This window comes from Ctenopharyngodon idella, chromosome 10 (assembly GCF_019924925.1).
Source record: "Ctenopharyngodon idella isolate HZGC_01 chromosome 10, HZGC01, whole genome shotgun sequence".
Taxonomy (NCBI): Eukaryota; Metazoa; Chordata; class Actinopteri; order Cypriniformes; family Xenocyprididae; genus Ctenopharyngodon; species Ctenopharyngodon idella.
Window position 1 is genome coordinate 13286573 of NC_067229.1, and position 19819 is coordinate 13306391.

Here is a 19819-nt window from a genome sequence, read left to right on the forward strand (position 1 = left end):
AATTAATGTCACTTATTTACATTGGATTATTATAACATATTATTTTAGGCTTATTTGAGAGGTTGTAATACATACTAATATGTAATAACGTTGTTTTTTTCTTCAGTTTGCTACAAATTTCCATGAGATTTTTTAAAGACAACGTACAGTAATATATACATAATATATATACATAATATTATTAATATTATATTAAAAACAATATAAGTAAAAAGCACCTAAATGAGAATAAAGAATAATTTCACTGAACTTAATCCTGACAGAATATTCTCGAAAGCCTCTTCATACTGCCTGTTTTGACCCCTACGTAGTGAATATGTGAGTTATTTGTTCTACAAACGATGTCTACGCTAATATCTCATTAAAACGAACTGTGTAAAGTTAATAAAAGTCTGTGAAACTTAATAAAAGTCGTGCTGATCATCTGATACAGTGACATAAGGCATCAGCTGAGCTGGGAGGAGGAGGATGCTACTGATGTCACTTTGCTAGTCGCACACACACACTTCAAACATCAACAAAGCGAAAGAGGGTAGATTTAATCATTTTATCCATTTAATAGAATATACATTTGATAAATGTAGTGTTTGAACATGTTTCGTTGTTTTTAAACGTCTTGGGATGGTTTTTTTTCTCGGTTTATCGTCGATTTTAGCACAACGGCGCCGCGAGCGCAAGCTAACTTTGAAACTGACAGGCGAAGTTCAACCGCTACACTATATTTACTGTAAAACAGAGGCACTATCTACATGCATATGCGCTTAGTTTAATATTCAGTACCTAAACATGGTCTTAGCAGGCTTTAATTCAATTGTTTTTATTTATGTAGGTAGTGAGTTTACTGGAGGATGGCGTTTGTGAAGAGCGGATGGCTGCACAGACAGAGTGAGTGTTTGTTACACCATATTTATGGCATTAAAAACCCAAAATAACTAAAATTAAGGATTTTAATGTCGATTTTTAGCATTTTGGGATGTTCTTGTAATGCATATACAATATTAAGCTGCACCTTTATAATTTAAAGCCTTCTGGGAACTCATGAAATATAAATGAATTATGCAGAATATTTAAGCTTGGAGGTTGAATTGATAAGCTTTTCAGTTGAGCTTTCAGTTTTTATTCACTTCAGTACAGCAGTCATGCACGACTAGGTTCTTTTCCTCTTTTTGACAAGTTGTCTTGGCATGAGTTTTTAGAAGGAAGTTGAAAAACAGCTGAACTTTGTCTTTGACTGTGTCTCAAAACCTAGTGAGCTGACTATCTAGGCTGCATCTTGTTATTCTTGTAAGTGTTTTAAAGCTATTTTTTAGATGTTGATTTCATGATTTCTGTTTGATTATTTATTATTTTACAGATATTTTTGATCAGGTAGAACTATAGAGGTCAGATTACATTTACATTTCTTTTTTAATTTTATAATTTAATATATAATAAATATAAAATAAATTTGATACATTTTATAATTTAATATATTTTATTATAAAAAGTAATTAAAACATGGCTGATATTAAAATAATTTGTCTAAATAAATCATAATTAAAATATTTTATATTTAGTAATTTTTTATAATAAATTTATAACATAAATAAATGTAATGATATAAATAAAATTAACTTTAACTTAAATTAAAATAATAATTTTAATAAATTAATTTATAATAAATGTATAATAAAAATATAAATACATTTGTTACATTTATTATACAATATATTTCTTATATATATTTAACAAAATAATTGTTTTATTATAAAAAGTAATATTAAAATAATTTTTAAAATGATTTTATAATATAATTTAAAAAATGCATTAAATTAATTTATAATAAATGTATAATAAAAATATAAATACATTTGTTACAATTACTATATATTTCTTATAATATATATTTTTTTATCAAAGATAATTGTTTGTTAATAAAATAATTGTTTGAATTATTTTATAATATAATTGAAAATGTAGTATTTTATTAAATTACTTTCTAAAAAGTAATTAAATATAACAAAACATCAACAAAAAAATAAATAAATACTGCCTGTCTCTAACTGCTGTCATCTTATCAGGCACCATCTTGCGGCGCTGGAAGAGGAACTGGTTTGACCTCTGGTCAGATGGACGTCTGGTCTTCTACGATGACCAGCAGCGGCGGGACATGGAAGATGAGATCCACATGAAGGTGGACTGCATCAACATCCGCAACGCCAGCGCTTGTAGAGGTGGGTGTGATCCATACTTCACTCTTCTTTCCTTCTGCTTTTAAACCACAAGACATGAGAAAGCCTCAGAAGGGCCATTTTATGTAGTACTTGAGAGGTTTTTGTCCAACAGAAGATGAATAATAAGTCAATTGAAAGTTCTGATGTGTTGTTGTTCTTCATGCTTCTCCATTAATTATTCCCAGAGCTCACACCACCCGAAGGCAAAGGCAAAGACTCCCTCCTGCAGATCGTCTGCCGGGACGGTCGGGTCATCAGCATCTGCGCAGACAGTGCAGATGATGCGTTGTGAGTCCAGTTTGTCATTTTTACTTACTATGCCTGCTTTAAAATGAGATTTCTCAATAGAAACTCAATGTATTTTCTCGCAGGGCTTGGACCATGGCCCTCCAGGATGCCAGACTCAACACTGTGAGTCACATTGAATGACGCATACACGTTTGAACTTTCCCATAGTGTGGCTTCAGGAGCAGATTTTGGAAGCATTACAGAGGCATTTACTGACATGAAATGTTTTGTAGGTTGTGGCGCCCACTCAGATCGGTTTTGCCGAGGATGTCATAGCATCTGCACCTCCGCCCTATTCTGAATTAAATCCAACTCCACAGGTAATAAATATGTCATCTCGTGATATTTAAAGGAAAATGGCTGTATATCTGTGATTACTACAGGAAATTATATTTTTTATATTAATAAGATATCCAGCTTGTGTGGTTGAATGAGTTTTAAGGTTGTGTTTACACTTGTAGTTCAGTTCTCTTGGTTCTTTTGGTCCGGACCAAAAAAGAAAATGATACATTTAGACTTAGTCCTGGTTAGCGTTCACACTGTCATTTTTAACACCGAATCTAAAGATACAAAACGAAAAAAGGGCTTTTATGACAGATATTTTGCGACAGAACTCGTCTAAACGTCCGAAACAATTCTGTGTTCTGGGCTAAATGCATTCGCTGTGTGCGTACATATGATGGCGTACGATGGAGCTGTCAACTCGTGAAGAGCTTATAAAATGTGTAAAGGAGTCGAAAGAGCTGCAGGAATCCCTCCGTCACACTCAAACGAAGATCTGCTGTGAGGAGACGCGGTCTTGATGCCTATAACGAATTTTGTTGGGCAACAGCGCGACTAGGACGAGAAAAAACAGATATGCTTGAGTATTCTGTACTTTTTTTACTTTTCGTTTAGATGTCTTTGGTCCATGTTGTGTTCATATTTCAGTCGAACCGCACCAGAGGAAGGTGGACCAAGACCCATGGGTCTCAGCCTGCATTTTTGGTGCCCACCAGGGTTCTGGTGGCAGCGTTCACACTTATTCAAATGAACTGCACTAACAGAGCAATCGTACCAGAGTTCGTTTTAACCGAACCAAACCTGCCAAATGTGAACACATCCTAAAGCTCTTTTTAGATGTTGACTTTTTTCCATTTCTGTTTAGTTATGAACTTTGTTTGACCAGGAAGAAATATTGAGGTCGGATTACATTTACAAGCGACACTTAAAAGTATATTGGCTGCAATAAACAGGTTATCAGAATGGAAAGAGGGAAAAAAAGCCCAATAAAACACTGCTTGAAATTATGGTTTCAGTTTCAACTAGTTCACTGGAAGAAAACAGGACACTAATGTCCATTTTTTTCTGATAATTATTTTCATGTTATGGCTGATATTAAAATTGTATACTATTTTGTCTAAATAAATATAATTATTATTATTCTCTAAATTTTATAATTTAATAAATGTATTGTTATAATATATAATAAAATACATTTGTAAATACTAGCAAATAAGTGCATTTTATAATTCAGTCATTTTATAGTGTAATTAATAAAAATAATAATTAAATTTTGTAATTATTAAAAAAAAATTAAAATATGATTAAATATTACAAAAAAAGTAAGTAATTACAAATAAAAACATAAATAATTGAAATGTAAAATTAGGGGGACATGAGCATGCCCAATTAAAAAATAATATTCAAAAACCAATAAAAACAATTTTTATTTTTGGTAAAATAAAAAAATAATTTTATTATTTTATAATATAATTTGAAAATAATAATTAAATGTTAATTTAATAAAATGCAATTAAATATAACAAACCTAAAATAAATATAAAATAAATAAAAATGAAGAAAAAAAATTAATCTACAATTAATTTTTTATATATGATACAAATCATTTAAAAAAGATACCCGAATTGATGCAGACAAATCATGCATCCCTATTTTTTTTCCTTGTTCATCTAGGTTTTCTATCCTGATGGATATGGCGGTTATGTTCCTCATCCTCCGCCTTACGCCACACAGATGGTCTATTCTGCGGATGGGCAGCAGTATGCAGTTGCTTACCCTTATCATTATCAAGGTAACAGGAAATTGGTTGGCTTTTGACCTATGACCTTTATGTAGTTTGATTGACATTTGTTTATTTGTTTCCATCAGGTGGATACGCACCCGGCGTCAACCACGTCATAGTGCAGGAGCGTCGTCGTGACGACACAGGTGATGTCGCTCTGGGGATGTTGGCCGGCGCAGCGACGGGATTGGCCCTCGGCTCTCTATTTTCCGTATTCTAATGTGTTTGCGTGAACCCAGCCCAACCTCTCCTGACCTACAGCACAGGAAACTGTTCCCGTGTTGTTTTAACTTTGCCTTTACACCTCATATTGCGCAGGTCTGATAATGTAGCCGGGCTGGGGGTGCGTTCGCTTTCTTTTCTGTATTCCTCTTTGTACCAAAGCTTATGTACTTTTGATTAGGCACCAAAAAACTTGTTTGCTTTGCAAATTTAATATGTAACTTACAAAGATGTACACTAAAATATTGGCGGCTAGCCTCAAGATAAGGATAATCAGTAAGGTTTAAAGATCACCTGCTCTTTAATAAGACAAAATGTCTGTTGTCGTCTTATACTAATGATGTCCTATGATGAAATGACCGACCCTGATGAAATGAATGATGGGTAACCTGTTTTGTTTTTTCCTATTAGTTCCTGAAACTGTTTTCAGTGTCACTTGTAGCTGCAAAGACAAAATTTTGCTGAATTAAACTGACAGTCTTGTTTAAAAAGAATAGTTTACTCAAAAATAAAAGTTCTGTCATAAAATATATATATATATATATATATATATATATATATATAGTAGTTGTTGTTTTTTTTCTTTGAGAAAACCTATAACATTTTTTTTTCTTTGGCGAAATTTCTTCAACATATCCATTTTTATTGTATGGAACGTTTTGTTAATCATCTTTAATTAAAAATTATATGCGTTTTAAGCAATTTTAGAGCAAGTAGATAATGACAGAATTTTCATTTTTGTGTGAAATATTCATTTAAAGCTAATTTGACAGGTAAATAGGACTAATGATGATGCATGATTAATACTGTGACGGCAGTTGTGATGTTATTCAGGAAAGAGTAAAGAGTGTGTCCTTAAATCTAGCTTTTCTGGTTATTTTTCCTTTCTTTGCCTTTGTTTCTTTTTTTTTGTGGCGGCCTTCGTTTAACTCATTTAATTGTGTTTATTTATACTCAGTGTTATCAAGTGTGTATTTTTCCCTTTTTTGTGGAGACTTTACACTTTGTGAGATAATTTTAGGTTTATTTCTGTGATTCGTTTTGTCTTGACTCCTATGTGTATGTAAAGTTTTTTTCTCTTAAGAGTTAATATCGAATGTTTGCATATTTCCAGTTAACTAGCACAATGATTAGTCCCAATGTTTGTGATTGGATGCGATAAGGGAAACTTCAGGGAAAAGTTGGATTGACTCGTGATTGGTTAGACTCACTGTCACATTTACACACAATTATGTGATCGATTTGACTTTGTGTTTACTTAACAGGTATAATTATGAGCATATACGTGATAATATAAGTGATAATAATCTTAATTGTTTCATTTATGCAGGATTTATCAGAATGGATTTCAGGTCTTGGTTTGGTTTAACTCAGGTCCTTTTCTTTGAGACTTGTGTGACTAAGTTTAATGGACCAGTGATTTAGAAAAATGACATTTTCATCTGAGATATGCTTGATATGATTTCTAATGTTTTTTTTCTTTATTGCTTTGTTGTTTGAACCTCACAAACATCATTTAAATATGTTGCAAAATATACCAACATAATCATCATCAGTGTGTTATTTATAAACTATTAAAATATGTCCTGTGATTTATTTTGTCAGTTTATTCATTGTGTCAGTTCTCAAATGCAATTTACATTAGATCCAAACACCCTTTGGGGACTCCTAGATTAGTCTTAAACCAAGCAACTAGACTGGGCATGTTAATGTTTTTGAATACAGATCATTTTTTAATATTTCATATTTTTCACAGATAAATAATTTATAATAAACACTGCAAAGTTCCATTAAAAATAAACATGGTCAACGTTTTCTAGTACTAAACACACACGGTTTGTGACTTTAAAAGAGCCACGTGGTCACGCAAATGACGTTACTGGACTGTGCTGCGTCACTGTGTAATAGCGCTCCCTGCCGCTTAGTGTTGGTATTTTTCTAGTTACGATTTCTTTCAAGTACTGTGTAATCATTAGATCGAAGTAAAAACCACAAAGAGGAGAAACACGCGATCAGAGGTAGTTTATACATTTTATTTACAGATGAAAGTAGAAATAGAGTAGAAAAATAAACTTCAAAGGTGCCAAATAAACACGTCTGATTACCCAAAACATGTATTCACATTTTGTAAACACTTTTTCACAGATCTGTGGTTGTCTTTGATACTGGTTCAAAGTTTAGTAAATTTAAGGTTAGCTTTTTTAAGAGTTTTTTTCATTATTATTTAAGTGTCATGTTTTATTATTTATTTGTTTATTTTAAGCAAAAGTCTTATTTAGGAATGAGGTACAAAAGTGGCCAGCCATTAAAGTACATAAAAATACTTTTGTTTTCCTCTCCCAAAAGTCTTGGTATAAACTTTAGCGTCCATTTGCAACAAACCTCAAGTTAAGAAGGTCTTTAGTAACTGATTTGTTTCAAATGGCTGCTGATGCTTAATCATCCTCAAAATCATAACCACTGATCGGTTATGTTCAGGACAATATCAAGCCAGCTCAGTTGAAAAAATGTTTCACCCCCAGAAAATGTCAGAAAATGAAGAGTTTGAAAAATAAAAGATGCAGAAAGAACTTTGTAAACATAATGGTGGAAAATATAAATAAATGCCACAATAATGCAAAAATTCAGCCCTCCTGGCCAAAGTCCTCAGTGAACTTCTTCAGCTTCACCAGATCCTCCTCGTTCACGGTGGGCTTGGTCTTCTCGAGTGACCTGAGCATGTCCTCCTGAGACACAGAGCACAGGGTCAAAAAAAGCTCTGGGATTTTTGCTATTTTTTTTTTTTTTTACTAAGCTTGAGCTTACCAAGCTAACTATCGGCTCCAGGAGTTTATCGCTCTGCACGTCCACCCAGGTCATCTCAATTGCGTTTGGGTCGTTTGGAGAGCAGGGCGTCAAGAGGTCATCCACGTCATCATCGGGGTTGTTCCATGCCTTTCCTCTGACCTGTTAAAACAGACACAAGAGGATGGAATCGGAACAATTCAAACGCTTTACTAGTCGCACAAATGTCTTTTTGTACCTTTTTGAAGTGAGTCGAGGACTGCACTTTGCGAATGGGCTGCATGAGGGCGTCGCGAACGACGATGCTGATGTCAGCACCCGAATACCCATCGGAATTCTTTCCGAGTGCGATGAAATCAGCTTCGTTGAGGCTATTGGGGGTGGAGCCGAGGTGCAGCTTGAACATGGTGGAGCGAGCCGGCTGCTCAGGAAGAGGGATGTAGATGCGCTTTTCAAACCTGTAATGATAAGATAATAATAAACAAAAGCCAATTAAGAAATTTAAAGGCATCAGAATGTGTATGGATTTATAATACGCACCGTCTCCTGATCGCAGAATCCAGCGTCCAGGGGATGTTGGTCGCGCCAAGGACCAGAATTCCTTCGTTGTCATTTCCTACACCTGCGAAAATGGGAAAATGAAGGTTATAATAAATTTTTTTGTGTATTTTATTATGTGATATGCTAATGTATAGTTTTGTCTGTTAAGATGTATTTTCTATGCCAGTTCAAAGATGAATTTCTGTTCAGGAAATCTGTACAGACAATAAAGTTAAACTAACTAAAGACAAAGACAGAAGAAAATAAACAGCAAAAGTTTTTTTTGTTTGTTTTTTTTGTTTTACAATATAATAAAATATTTTAATATAAAATTATTACATTACTGTAATACATTATTAAATTATTAGTAATGCTAAAATAAAATTATTAGTATTACGAAACATTATTAGTATACTACATGCTGTATTGTATAGCGTGTTTAACTGAAACTACATAAAATAAACATAAAAAATGTCACATTTTCAAAACAACAATAACCCTGCCCAATGAGACCCAGATGACACACACACACACAAAAATTATGCTAGCTTTGCGTTTACCTTGCATCTGGACCAGAAACTCGGTCTTGATCCTGCGGGCCGCTTCGCTCTCGTTCTCGTTTCTCGAGCCGCACATGGAGTCAATCTCATCAATGAATATGATTGAAGGCTTGTGCTCCCGAGCCAAACTGAACAGATTCTTCACTAACCTAAAGACCACAACAGTATTACTAACGAAGGCAGAAGAAATCAAGGAATCAATGAAATCAAAACACCAAAAAACTATGTACAACTAGACCATATTGAGATAATAGGATATTAAAAAAATAAATTATTAATATAATAATATGTGTCCCAAATTTGTTCCGTCACAATTTTGTTGCGTCCCTTTTGAGCCACAGGACATAACAAAATCAATCAATCAATCAGTCTATCTATCTATACCCTAGCAACCGCATAGCAACACCCTAGCAACTGCATAGCAACCATGCAGAATACCCTAGTAACGACCTAGCAACACCCTAGCAACCACACAGAACACCCTAGCATCCTTATAGCAACACCCTAGCAACCACCCTGAGTACCCTAGCAAACTTATAGTAACACCCTAGCAATCACATAGCAACACCTCTAGCAACCACACAGCAACCACCCAGAACACCATAGCAACCTTGTAGCAACGCCCCTGAAACCACACAGAACACCATAGCAAACAGAATGGCCTTAAACCTTCAAACTTTTAAAACTACTTCACACTTTCTGGCTAGGCTTTCTCAAGCCAACATAAAGTTTGTCTACAAACGTTTTAACGTAGTTTAAATTGTATTTATATATTACAAGTCCTACTAACCGAAATAATTATGACAGATGTTGAAATCTTTCCCACTCAACATCTGAAGATCACTTACTTCTCGCTCTCTCCCAGCCACTTGGACACCAGATCTGATGATGAGATGGAGAAGAACGTGGAGTTATTGGCCTCGGTAGCCACTGCTTTGGCCAGGTAGGACTTCCCTGTTCCCGGAGGGCCAAAGAGCAGAATCCCTCTCCATGGAGTCCTTTTCCCTGTGGATAATGAGGTTTAGAACAGCTCAGGAAGCCAGTTTCATGCATATTTCAGTATGTAACCCATCATACCAGTGAAAAGATGAGGGAATTTGATTGGCAGGATGACTGCTTCTTTAAGGGCCTCCTTGGCTCCTTCCAAACCAGCAACATCATCCCACTTAATGTTGGGCTTCTCCATGACAATAGCACCTGTAAAGTATGAAAATCCAAGTTTTTTAATTGTAGATCATATTATGACTTTAAAAAGTCTGTACAACACAAAATGTTGTACCCTGGAGTTGAGTTTTGAATTTCTTTTTCTCTGAATCCCCATCATCACTGTCGGTTCTGTGAAAGACAGAATTTTACATTTAGCTTACTCCGTGTAACAGGACGTTCATAGGAAGTAGAGCGTCTCACCCTTTCTCATCAGACTGGGGAACTTTGACAGGTTTGGAGGGCGGTGCGCTCTCTTTCTTCTTCAGGTACTGCTTGAGCTGCTCCGCTCGGTCCAGGTACTCGGCACACTTTGCTCTGATGCTCTGCTTGGCCTTTTCCCCCTGAGCATCATCTGCACCATAAAACAGCAACATAAGAAAACATGCCATCAGAAGTCCATGTCATTTTTGCTCACTAACTTGCATTTAATGAGGCATTGAATTGTTTTGAAAGACAATGTATAAAAATAAAAAACGATGAAAAATAAACATGTAAATAAAATTTAAATATATAAAATTATATACATATGAAATCCATTTATAATAAATTATAATTATCTACACCATAAAAAAGTGCCACTATTAGTTCATGAATGTTTTGCTCACTAAATTGCATTTAATGAGGGATCAAATAACAATATATAAAAATATACAATATATAAAAATAAAATTAAATAAAAACAATGTTTATATTAAATATATAAAACAATATACATATATTATAAAGACAACATACTGGCTCATAAAATACATTTATAATTATCATTTAAACAATACTATAAAATAAGCATTTAATATTTAATTAAAATCTATTAATAAAATGTAGTTATTAATATACTATTCATTTAAAGTGTGTGTATATATTTATTTTATAAGAATATTTTTTAAATAAATATAAAATGTTTAAATAAGTAAATGTAAATAAACATAAAATATAAATTAAAAAATGTAAATGAAATTTTTAAATTGCTTAAAAAGTGCTTACACTTCACCACATGAAGAAAATACTGGATTGCATGTTGATAGAGGCGCAGAGCTTCCTGGTAGTTTTTCGCCTTGTCCTCCTCCGAGGCTCTGCTTGCCAAATCAATGGCTTTCTATCGCACAGAAGAAGTAGAGACAGATGGGACATCAGGAAAGGCCTGTCGTCGGCCTCATAATGTGTTACAGACGGACATTTCTTCAACTACAGGCACTTTAGGCCAGGCCATTTCTAAAATTATCTAAAATTATGTATTGTGTTTAGCATCATTCTGGGGTGGAAATGCCATTTTTAACATTAGAGACTCATTCTGATTTCATTTTATGTTTCATAAATGCACACAATTAAATATTCTTCACACTTTTTACATAAATTGATTAATAAAATGACAGCTTGGTTGGAAATAAAATAAATTTATTCTGCTCAAAAGACGAGAATAAGTGATATTTCTCTTGATGTTTCTTAGTCTGAGACAACAGTAAAACAATAATATAACATAAAAGTGAAACATAAAAGTGCCTGTAGTTAAATAACTGTTTAAAATCTTGAACTGAAATGAAATATTTGTTGTTTTTTAAGATTATGTTATAGTGTGCGAGGTCTAATGTACGGATAACTGGTTAGACCAGTTTAAAGACAGGCTGAGGAATAGACAATAGACACAAGTTAACCTTTATCAAATTCACCATATAAGTTAAGCACCTTCTTACATGTATGTACGTATGTATGTATGTATCGAAAAAGTAAACAATCCTCCTAAGTAACGAGAATAAAATGCATATTTACCAATATATATGTCAAAACAATATATATGCTAAAGCCGAACAGTATAATGAATATTTTAGACTGTATGGTGTCAAAACATACATTCAACTAGAGCAAAAAAAGACTACAAAAAACAACACATTATATACAGTACATTAAAAGGCCAATTATTACGACTGTCATATCACTTGTAAAGTCTCTTACCTGTAAATTGACATTCGTCATTGTTGACGGTGATGTTAAGGTGAACTTATGATTTGTTACGGTTCAAATTTAAACATTTTTAAATGAATGTATCGCAGAATCACGATGTTGGTAAATCTGTGCGTCTTCGCGCACTTCCGCGTTGAGTGTTTACCGTGACGTCGCGGATGACAGGCGTCGAGCCACACCTTTCCCGCGTGTCAGACACGCCTCCATCGCAACGTACCAGAAAATAATTTTACTGAAAAATACTAGTTTACTAAACCTACACACACGGTGCCAATACTGTTTAAAATAATAAACAAAATCAAATATATATTTTTAATTCATTTAGTTAATTCTCTCATAAAATACATTAAAAAGCAAGCATTTTCATTTACATTTATTGTTTTGACAAATAAACATTTTACACACTTTCACACTTTTCACACTTCTCACACAGACAAAATACTAAATAAAATATTTAAGAAAGCACATATTTAAGCACCAAGGATTAACTTTGTTAAAGAAAAAGAAAACAAATATTTGAGCACCAAGATTTTTTCTCTCTCTCTCTCTCTCTATGTAAAGTCCAAAATGCATTTCAGCAGAAAATAAACATTACAAAAAAAAAAAAAAAAAAAAAAGCTGCTCATCAAAGAGCCAATAATTATTTTTTATCTTGTAAATATTGAGCTTTTTGTTTGGTTGTGACTCGTGATTCATGAGCTCTTTCATTGAAAACATGCTATAAATTAAAATACACTTGCAGGCTAAAAGACATTCTAACAATACTAAAATATATATTTTAAATGAGCACAAACTGCTGCTTCTTATAAAATATGCAAATTTAAAGGTACACTAATCAATATTGATAGCTAGCGGTTGAACAAGGTACTACAGATTTTTCTCGTTCCCTCAGACTCGACGATCACATGGGTTGCCAGATTTGAGCACACACAACAGAAACGAGCATAACTGACAATAGAAAGCGACGAGCCTTGCAGTAGGCTTATACTTTTCTCAGCTAATGTTTTCGTTTGCAATGTTTTTTTTTTATTATTATTGAAGAGGCTTTTTAGCTCGGGTAGAATTTGCGATGTCTGACCCAGTTCGTTTTCTTGCTTTCATCGCTGTGTTTTCCGAGAACTGGCAACCCGGCGTGTAAACTGGCAGCGGGCGGGATCACACTGACCAAAACAAAAACCGACATCCCGACACGAATAACAGGCTGTAGCATTGTTTTTCTGAGAAACAAGTATTTGAACTTAACATGTTTCCTACATCTCTGCAAACATATTATAGTATTTTTATTCTTTTTTGTACAGTCAAAAAAATTACATAGAGCACCTTTGATAAATGCTTTAGAATGAAAACATAAGCCAACGACAATATTACAGTATGTCATAACATTTCCAGGATAAAGAATAAGCAATTCTGATTTTCAGTGCATTTGTGTTGTTGATCTGAAGCTTCAAGCATCCGCTGTACGAGACTGGAAAGCTGTTGCAGGCAGCGACTGCTGTTTTCAGCCTCAAGGGACTGAGATGTAGTGCATTCATTTGTCATGGACTTAAAAACAAACACAGCAGTCATCAACTCCCTCCATTCAGCATCGGCAGTCGCAGGATTCTTAGGATGCGCTCGTTCCTCGTAAGATCCTCCGGCAGTTCATTGTTCTGTAGAGAGAACGTGATACCATCAGAACGTGGTACAATAGTGCCATTAAAGCACAAGATAAAACCTCCATTTTCATCATCTACTATGAACTTAATTTGATTACTGCAGCATTTAGCATATTTTTAGCTACTGCCTGCAGTACATTCACAATACTTAGGCCTAAACTACCAGACTGACCAGTAGATGGCAGTGCTATATCAGAATACCAGAGATATGGTGCACCTTTTTTTTTTTTAACCTTTAGGCCCGGTTTCACAGACAGGGCTTAGATTAAGCCAGGATTAGGCCTTAGTTCAATTAGGGCATTTACGTAGCTTTTAAAGATGTGCCTTAGAAAAAAAAAAAACGTGTAATTATGTGCATCTTGAGACAAAACAATGGCACTGACATTTTAAAAGATATGTCAGTGCAAGTTACTTTCAGTTAAAACAGCTCAAACATGCATTTTAGTCTGGACTAGGTTTAAGCCTTGTCTGTGAAATCGAGTGTTAAAGTAGTAATTTTAGACAAAACCCTACAAGAAAAAAACCAAAACCTTTTTTTTACCAACAAGAATCATGCAAATGTCAAATAATTGCATAATTATTCATTTGCATGGACAACTCACACAATTATTTATTTATTAAAATACATCAATATATATTATTTACATAAAAAATAATAATAAATTGTCCATGCAAATTAATAATATTACAATTTATATATTTGGGATTGAACAATTTAAATAAAGCCTGGTTCAGGCTTATTATGAAACTAAAACTATTTCAAACATTTGTAAATTAAAATAAATCTGAAATAAAATATAAATATTATATATTATAATATCGCCTTGGCAATAAACTGATAAAACTTGAAGCACTAACATTATTAACTGGAAATTATAAAATAAAATTAAAACTAAAATAAAAAAATTAAACCTAAATAACAATATTTACAAAAAAAAAAAAAAATATATATATATATATATATATATATATATAAAATGACAAAAGCACATAACGAAATGAAAAATGAGCATGAAAATGAAAAATATGAAAATAAAAGCTAGCTCAAAATATTGCTAAAACTATAATTAAGCTAAAAAATAAAACTAATATTGTGCATAATAAAAATATATAAAAAAATTAATTAAAATGTATATAATTTTATTTATTTTATTTTATTATTCACAATATTTTTTCATTATCTCTACCCAGACTTTATTTAAATTGTTCAAAACAACCCCAAATATATAAATTGCAGTATTAATTTGCATGGACAAGTGGCATAATTATTTATTTATTCAAATATTTATATCCACACGTCTCAAACTGACTTTGTTGGGTAAAGCTGGATCGGCATTTGCCTTCAGCAACAGTGCAACTGTTTTCGGATTCCCGCCCATGACGGCTGCATGAAGAGCTGTAGAACCGTTCTAGATTACACAATAAAACACACACAGTTCATATGCAGGGTACAGACATTTGCTTGAAGTCCAAGTGGATTAGGAAGGAAACATGTGCGGTTAAAACTGAATCACTTTTTTCCAGATGACAGATGATGTCTCTCGTACCTTCAGAAGGCCAAGTGAAGGGGAGAACTTGAGCAGTTCCTCAATGACGTTACAGTATCCTTTATGTGCAGCCTTGAACAGAGCCGTGGAGCCATCCTTCAGTCAGAAACACAAGCCAATACAGCCATGAGAGACTCAGGCACCCAGACAATAGAAAAAATGAGGCATTTGTCAAACATTTCATGCATTTTTAATAAGCTTCTTTTCCACCTGGATGAACTGTTTGATTCAAGCTTGGGAAGAGATAATGTTGTGGAAAATAAGTAAATTAGTAAGTAAATTAAAATAAAAATTCATTTAAAAAATACAATAAAATAAATTGAATTAATCATAATAAAATAATATAAATAATAACAATTGAATTAAATAAAAATTAAATAAACATTAATTAAATAACAAAACACAATAGTAAACAATTAAAATATAGTGAAATAATAAAACCAGTAATTAATTATAGAAAACATTTAAATACTTAAATAATAAAATAAAATTGTAATAAATTCAATTAAATAATAAAACGCAATAGTAATACTTGAATAATAAAATACATTAAAATAATAAATAAAATTAAATGAATATAACAGAAATAAAATAAAACAAAATATTTGGGTAGAGATATGAAGCTACTGCAAACTGGAATTCAATAAAAAGAGAATAAGTTTTCAACATACTTTTCTATCTGCATCACGGTCCGCACCTCGTAGCAGCAGAACTTTCACCACCTCACTATGTCCCATCTGGGCTGCCATCCAGAGCGGAGCTGTGCCATCCTGACCCAGAAAAACACAATCAACATGGAGAACAAAATGAAAATCCTAATAGCATACCAAACACCACTAATGAAAAACTACAATCATAAATCAGACCTCTCGAGGTTGATTGACTTTAGCCCCAGAAGACATAAGCTGACGTATTACAGTCACATGACCCTCTTGGGAAGCCAAAAATAAGGCTGTCGCACCATCCTGAAACAGGTTCGTTTCATGTATTATTTATGATAGATCATTATGTATGATGATGAAAATTGATCAAAATAGAATTTAGAGGATTTAAAAAAAAAATAAAAATAAAAAATAACATTACATGAACAATAATAAATAAAATATTACATTAGAATAAAATATTAGATAAAATGCAAATTAATAAAATAAAATAAGATTTATTATTAGATCTTATATTTTATAATGAACAAATATGTTTAAATTTAAAAATAAAAAAATAAAATAAGATAAATTAAAAAAATTAAATAAAGATAATAAAAACTAATAAACTAATTAAATTAAATAAAAAATGAATAAGTAAATAAATAATAAATTAAATAAAATATTACATTAGATTAAAATAGCATCACATTGAATGAAACATAAAAAAAATACATATAAAAATATTACTTTAGATTATAATAACATAAAAAACAAAATTAAAAATACAATACAAATAAACATATATGACATGGCATATTCTTAGCAAGACATTCAACTGCTAAAACAAACAAATAATTGAAATATCTGAGTCTCCCAAGGATGTGTTTGGGCTATAAGGTAAAAAGCAATCCAGCCGTGTCCTATCCCGTTCCTAAGAGCAGAGTATAAACACTGAATCAGCAGAAACCTTAGAGGAACTGGCACAAACATGCATCTCACGAGCAGCTACGGCTTTTAAAGAGCAACAGTGCAGCCGGCCTCATGGGAGGGAGACATGTTGACTAACATTGAGCTGGTCGTGGACATTGGCGCCGTTCTTCAGTAGGGTGTCCACCACTGTCGAGTGACCATACTGACAGGCTGCGGAGAGTGCTGTGCCGCCATCCTGTAGATTACAAACACGTCAGTTCTGAATGATCAGTAGTCACAGCTTCCTTACATAAATACTGCAATTTAATTTTAGGCTATATCATACCGCACCTTTGTCCGAAACTCAGTGGACGCTCCAAATTCAAACAGGAGCTTGACAATTTCATTATGGCCCTGTTGTGAAGCAAAGAAGAGGGCGGTGGAACCTGTCTAGAGGAACAGTGACATGATCTGCGTCAACATCAGCACACTTATGTAAACAAACACACTTCAGATGTTATTAGCAGCACTTACACACCCGCTTGAAGAGTAATATTACCACACATTACTGCACTATCAACAACCTGTCACTCTATCTATATATATATTTAGGTCTGACAAAAATAACATTCACTGCAGCTTATTGCTGGGTAGATGGAAACAGAAATGCTTTACAACAAAATGTAGTAAAAAAAATAAATAAATAAATAATAATAATAATAATAATAATATATATATATATATATATATATATATATATATATATATATATATATAAACTTAGATTACAACAGCATTAAATAAATAAACAAGTACATAAATATTACTTTAGCTTAATTATTCATTTATTTTTAATTATTAATTTAATGTAATGCTATTTTTTATCTAATGGGATTGTTTATTTTATTATTTTTTATTAGTTTTTTTTTATTCTTATTTGATTAGATTTATAGATAAATGAATGAATGAATTTTATAAATGAATAAAATGTAATGAAATAAAATGATTACATTATATTAAAGTAAAATTACAAATATATATATATATATATATATATATATATAAACATAAATTAAGGGGATGGTTCACCCAAAAATGAAAATTCTGTCATAATTTACTCATTTAAGAAAAACACCCATACAGGTTTGGAACAATAATAATAAATGAAAATATAATATAATGAACAAATCTAATTAAATAAAATAAAAAATAAAGCAAAATAAAATGTATAGTTAAATAAATAATAAATAAATATGACTAGACATAAATAAATATAATAAAAAATCTAATTAAAAATTCAGCAATATAAAAACAAACAAATCAATATTACACTAGATTAAAATAACATTATAATAAATAAAAATAAAATTTAAAATAAATTAATAAATAAAAGAAATAATTGAATAATAATTAAAAAATACATCAAAATAAAATAAAAACATCTCATTAAAATGAATAATAAAATAAAATTATAGTTGTGTTTAGACAGATGTTTATATTTTCCTGTAGCTTAAGAAGTAAAGCTGTATAATATCTTCATATCTAATAATATGAGACTAGTTTAAGACTGTGACATACTGCATGTCCTTAAATCATTACAAAACAGTCTAGAAATGTTAAGGAATAAAACAGTTATGTAAAATAGTCCATTATAATACAATGTAAGCATGATGAAGATTCGTACCTCTCTTTGCAGATTAATATCTGCACCTTGCATGATGAGTTCCCGAACACACTCATAATGCCCACTGTATGATGCCACCATTAACGCAGTGGTGCCATACTGCTAAAACACACCATAAAGCATTATTCTATGGCCATGCTGATTGCATTGTGAAGCATGCAAGAAAGAAGTAGTTCATACACCATCTTTGCAGTCTACATCCACTCGGCCGCTGTTCAACAACAGCTGAAGCAAAGCCAAGTTTCCTTTCCTTGCTGCCCAAAACACAGCGTTGGCAAGAGGAGTCTCCTTCTGTCAGACACATAAACAAGCAAAATCATAAACAAAACAGACAAACACATACAATCATCATTTATACGAGATATCACACTATTATACCTCACGTGGATGTTAAATGCAGTTTATTTACGTATATTATTATTTTATTGAAGGACTGCCGAATCAATACCAGCTTAAATCATCTTTTAAGTCCTTAGTCAACATTAGCAAAGTAATGTCTCTGAATAAAATATCATTAAAAAGAATAAAATATAAGAATAAAAAGCACTAAATGAATTTGAAATACATTTTTAAAAACATAAAAAAAAAAAATATATATGTATATATATATATATATATATATATATATATATATATATATACTTATGTTAGATGCTATTTATCGATTTGACAGCACTATTTAATTAAAATATTACAATAAATTACTTAAAAATATATTCATTCAGGAGTGTATATGTATATGAACCTGTTAAACAAAATGACAGGAAAGGAGATTCCAAAATAATGCACCATGATGATTAGTGTACGATATTTTAGCGTAAACTTCTGTTACCATGGTGATTTTTGGAAGGGTGGGGTGGGCGGACACTCGTCATAATAGGCCATAAAGACGCCCGTGACTGACAGAAAAACTCATAATTCTTTATTCGGTGACACGTTTATTAGTATTCTTCTCGAGACATATTTAGATTGTATAAATAATGTTTTATAAAGGTAAATATTCATTTTTACCTTGAAAGACATCCTAAGAATCTCATTCGTGCTTCATCTTGCTGGTTTGCGCCGTGTCCTTTATAATGTCCGTCTGCAGCACCCTTTCATCCCCAGTGAAGATCTAAATGAACCGATATACCGTCTTGTTTACCGCAGTGAGTGTTACACGGAACCGAGCCAGCACGGACATGAGCTAGCAGCTTTTGCATCAACTGCGAATTCCCTTGTATCCCCCCTCCTCTCTCTCACACACACACACGCACACACACACACACACACACACACACACACACACGTAAGGTAGATGTGTTCGATTCCTGAATGAATCGTTCTAATGAGTCGGATCTTTCCTTTGAATCAACTGAAAAACAATTCGAGTGCGTGAGTGAACTGTCTTACCGAATCAAACTGAATCGCGGAAACCCGTTTGACTGATTAAATCAAGAGTGATTCATTCATTGGTTCTGATTCTAAACAGCTGGAAACACGTGACTTGATTGCTGAAATATTATCAAGGAAAATGATTATCAGATCGGACACAAATATTTAT

At 32.4% G+C, this 19819-nt stretch overlaps 3 protein-coding genes across 6 annotated transcripts; 1 reads left to right on the forward strand and 2 right to left on the reverse strand.

The window, feature by feature from the left end:
• Window positions 1-417: 417 nt before the first annotated feature.
• Window positions 418-6380, forward strand: plekhb2 (pleckstrin homology domain containing, family B (evectins) member 2). 2 transcript variants are annotated; one of them, XM_051909481.1, is made up of 9 exons: window positions 445-532; window positions 830-885; window positions 1250-1284; window positions 2061-2213; window positions 2399-2501; window positions 2585-2624; window positions 2735-2821; window positions 4458-4575; window positions 4653-6380. In XM_051909481.1, the coding sequence occupies exons 4-9, from the start codon at window positions 2150-2152 to the stop codon at window positions 4784-4786; spliced, it is 546 nt and encodes a 181-aa protein (XP_051765441.1). In that variant the 5' UTR covers window positions 445-532; window positions 830-885; window positions 1250-1284; window positions 2061-2149; the 3' UTR covers window positions 4787-6380. The 2 variants fall into 2 exon arrangements, with proteins under 2 accessions (XP_051765440.1, XP_051765441.1); XM_051909480.1 differs by lacking the exon at window positions 1250-1284 and having other exon boundaries at window positions 418-532.
• Window positions 6381-6805: 425 nt separating this feature from the next.
• Window positions 6806-11995, reverse strand: LOC127520838 (vacuolar protein sorting-associated protein 4B-like). Its single transcript, XM_051909476.1, has 11 exons — window positions 11829-11995; window positions 10863-10974; window positions 10080-10230; window positions 9952-10007; window positions 9750-9869; window positions 9521-9677; window positions 8673-8821; window positions 8113-8194; window positions 7811-8030; window positions 7594-7734; window positions 6806-7514 (listed from the first exon to the last, which is right to left on the reverse strand). The coding sequence occupies exons 1-11, from the start codon at window positions 11847-11849 to the stop codon at window positions 7413-7415; spliced, it is 1311 nt and encodes a 436-aa protein (XP_051765436.1). The 5' UTR covers window positions 11850-11995; the 3' UTR covers window positions 6806-7412.
• A 382-nt stretch (window positions 11996-12377) lies between these two features.
• Window positions 12378-19558, reverse strand: ankrd29 (ankyrin repeat domain 29). 3 transcript variants are annotated; one of them, XM_051909477.1, is made up of 10 exons: window positions 19288-19558; window positions 18457-18567; window positions 18277-18378; window positions 16944-17042; window positions 16750-16848; window positions 15906-16004; window positions 15711-15809; window positions 15040-15135; window positions 14803-14901; window positions 12378-13486 (listed from the first exon to the last, which is right to left on the reverse strand). In XM_051909477.1, exons 1-10 carry the CDS (start codon window positions 19297-19299, stop codon window positions 13403-13405), a joined length of 900 nt encoding a protein of 299 aa, XP_051765437.1. In that variant the 5' UTR covers window positions 19300-19558; the 3' UTR covers window positions 12378-13402. The 3 variants fall into 3 exon arrangements, with proteins under 3 accessions (XP_051765437.1, XP_051765438.1, XP_051765439.1); XM_051909478.1 differs by having other exon boundaries at window positions 18277-18375; window positions 19288-19555; XM_051909479.1 differs by lacking the exon at window positions 19288-19558 and having other exon boundaries at window positions 18459-18567.
• Window positions 19559-19819: the final 261 nt, after the last annotated feature.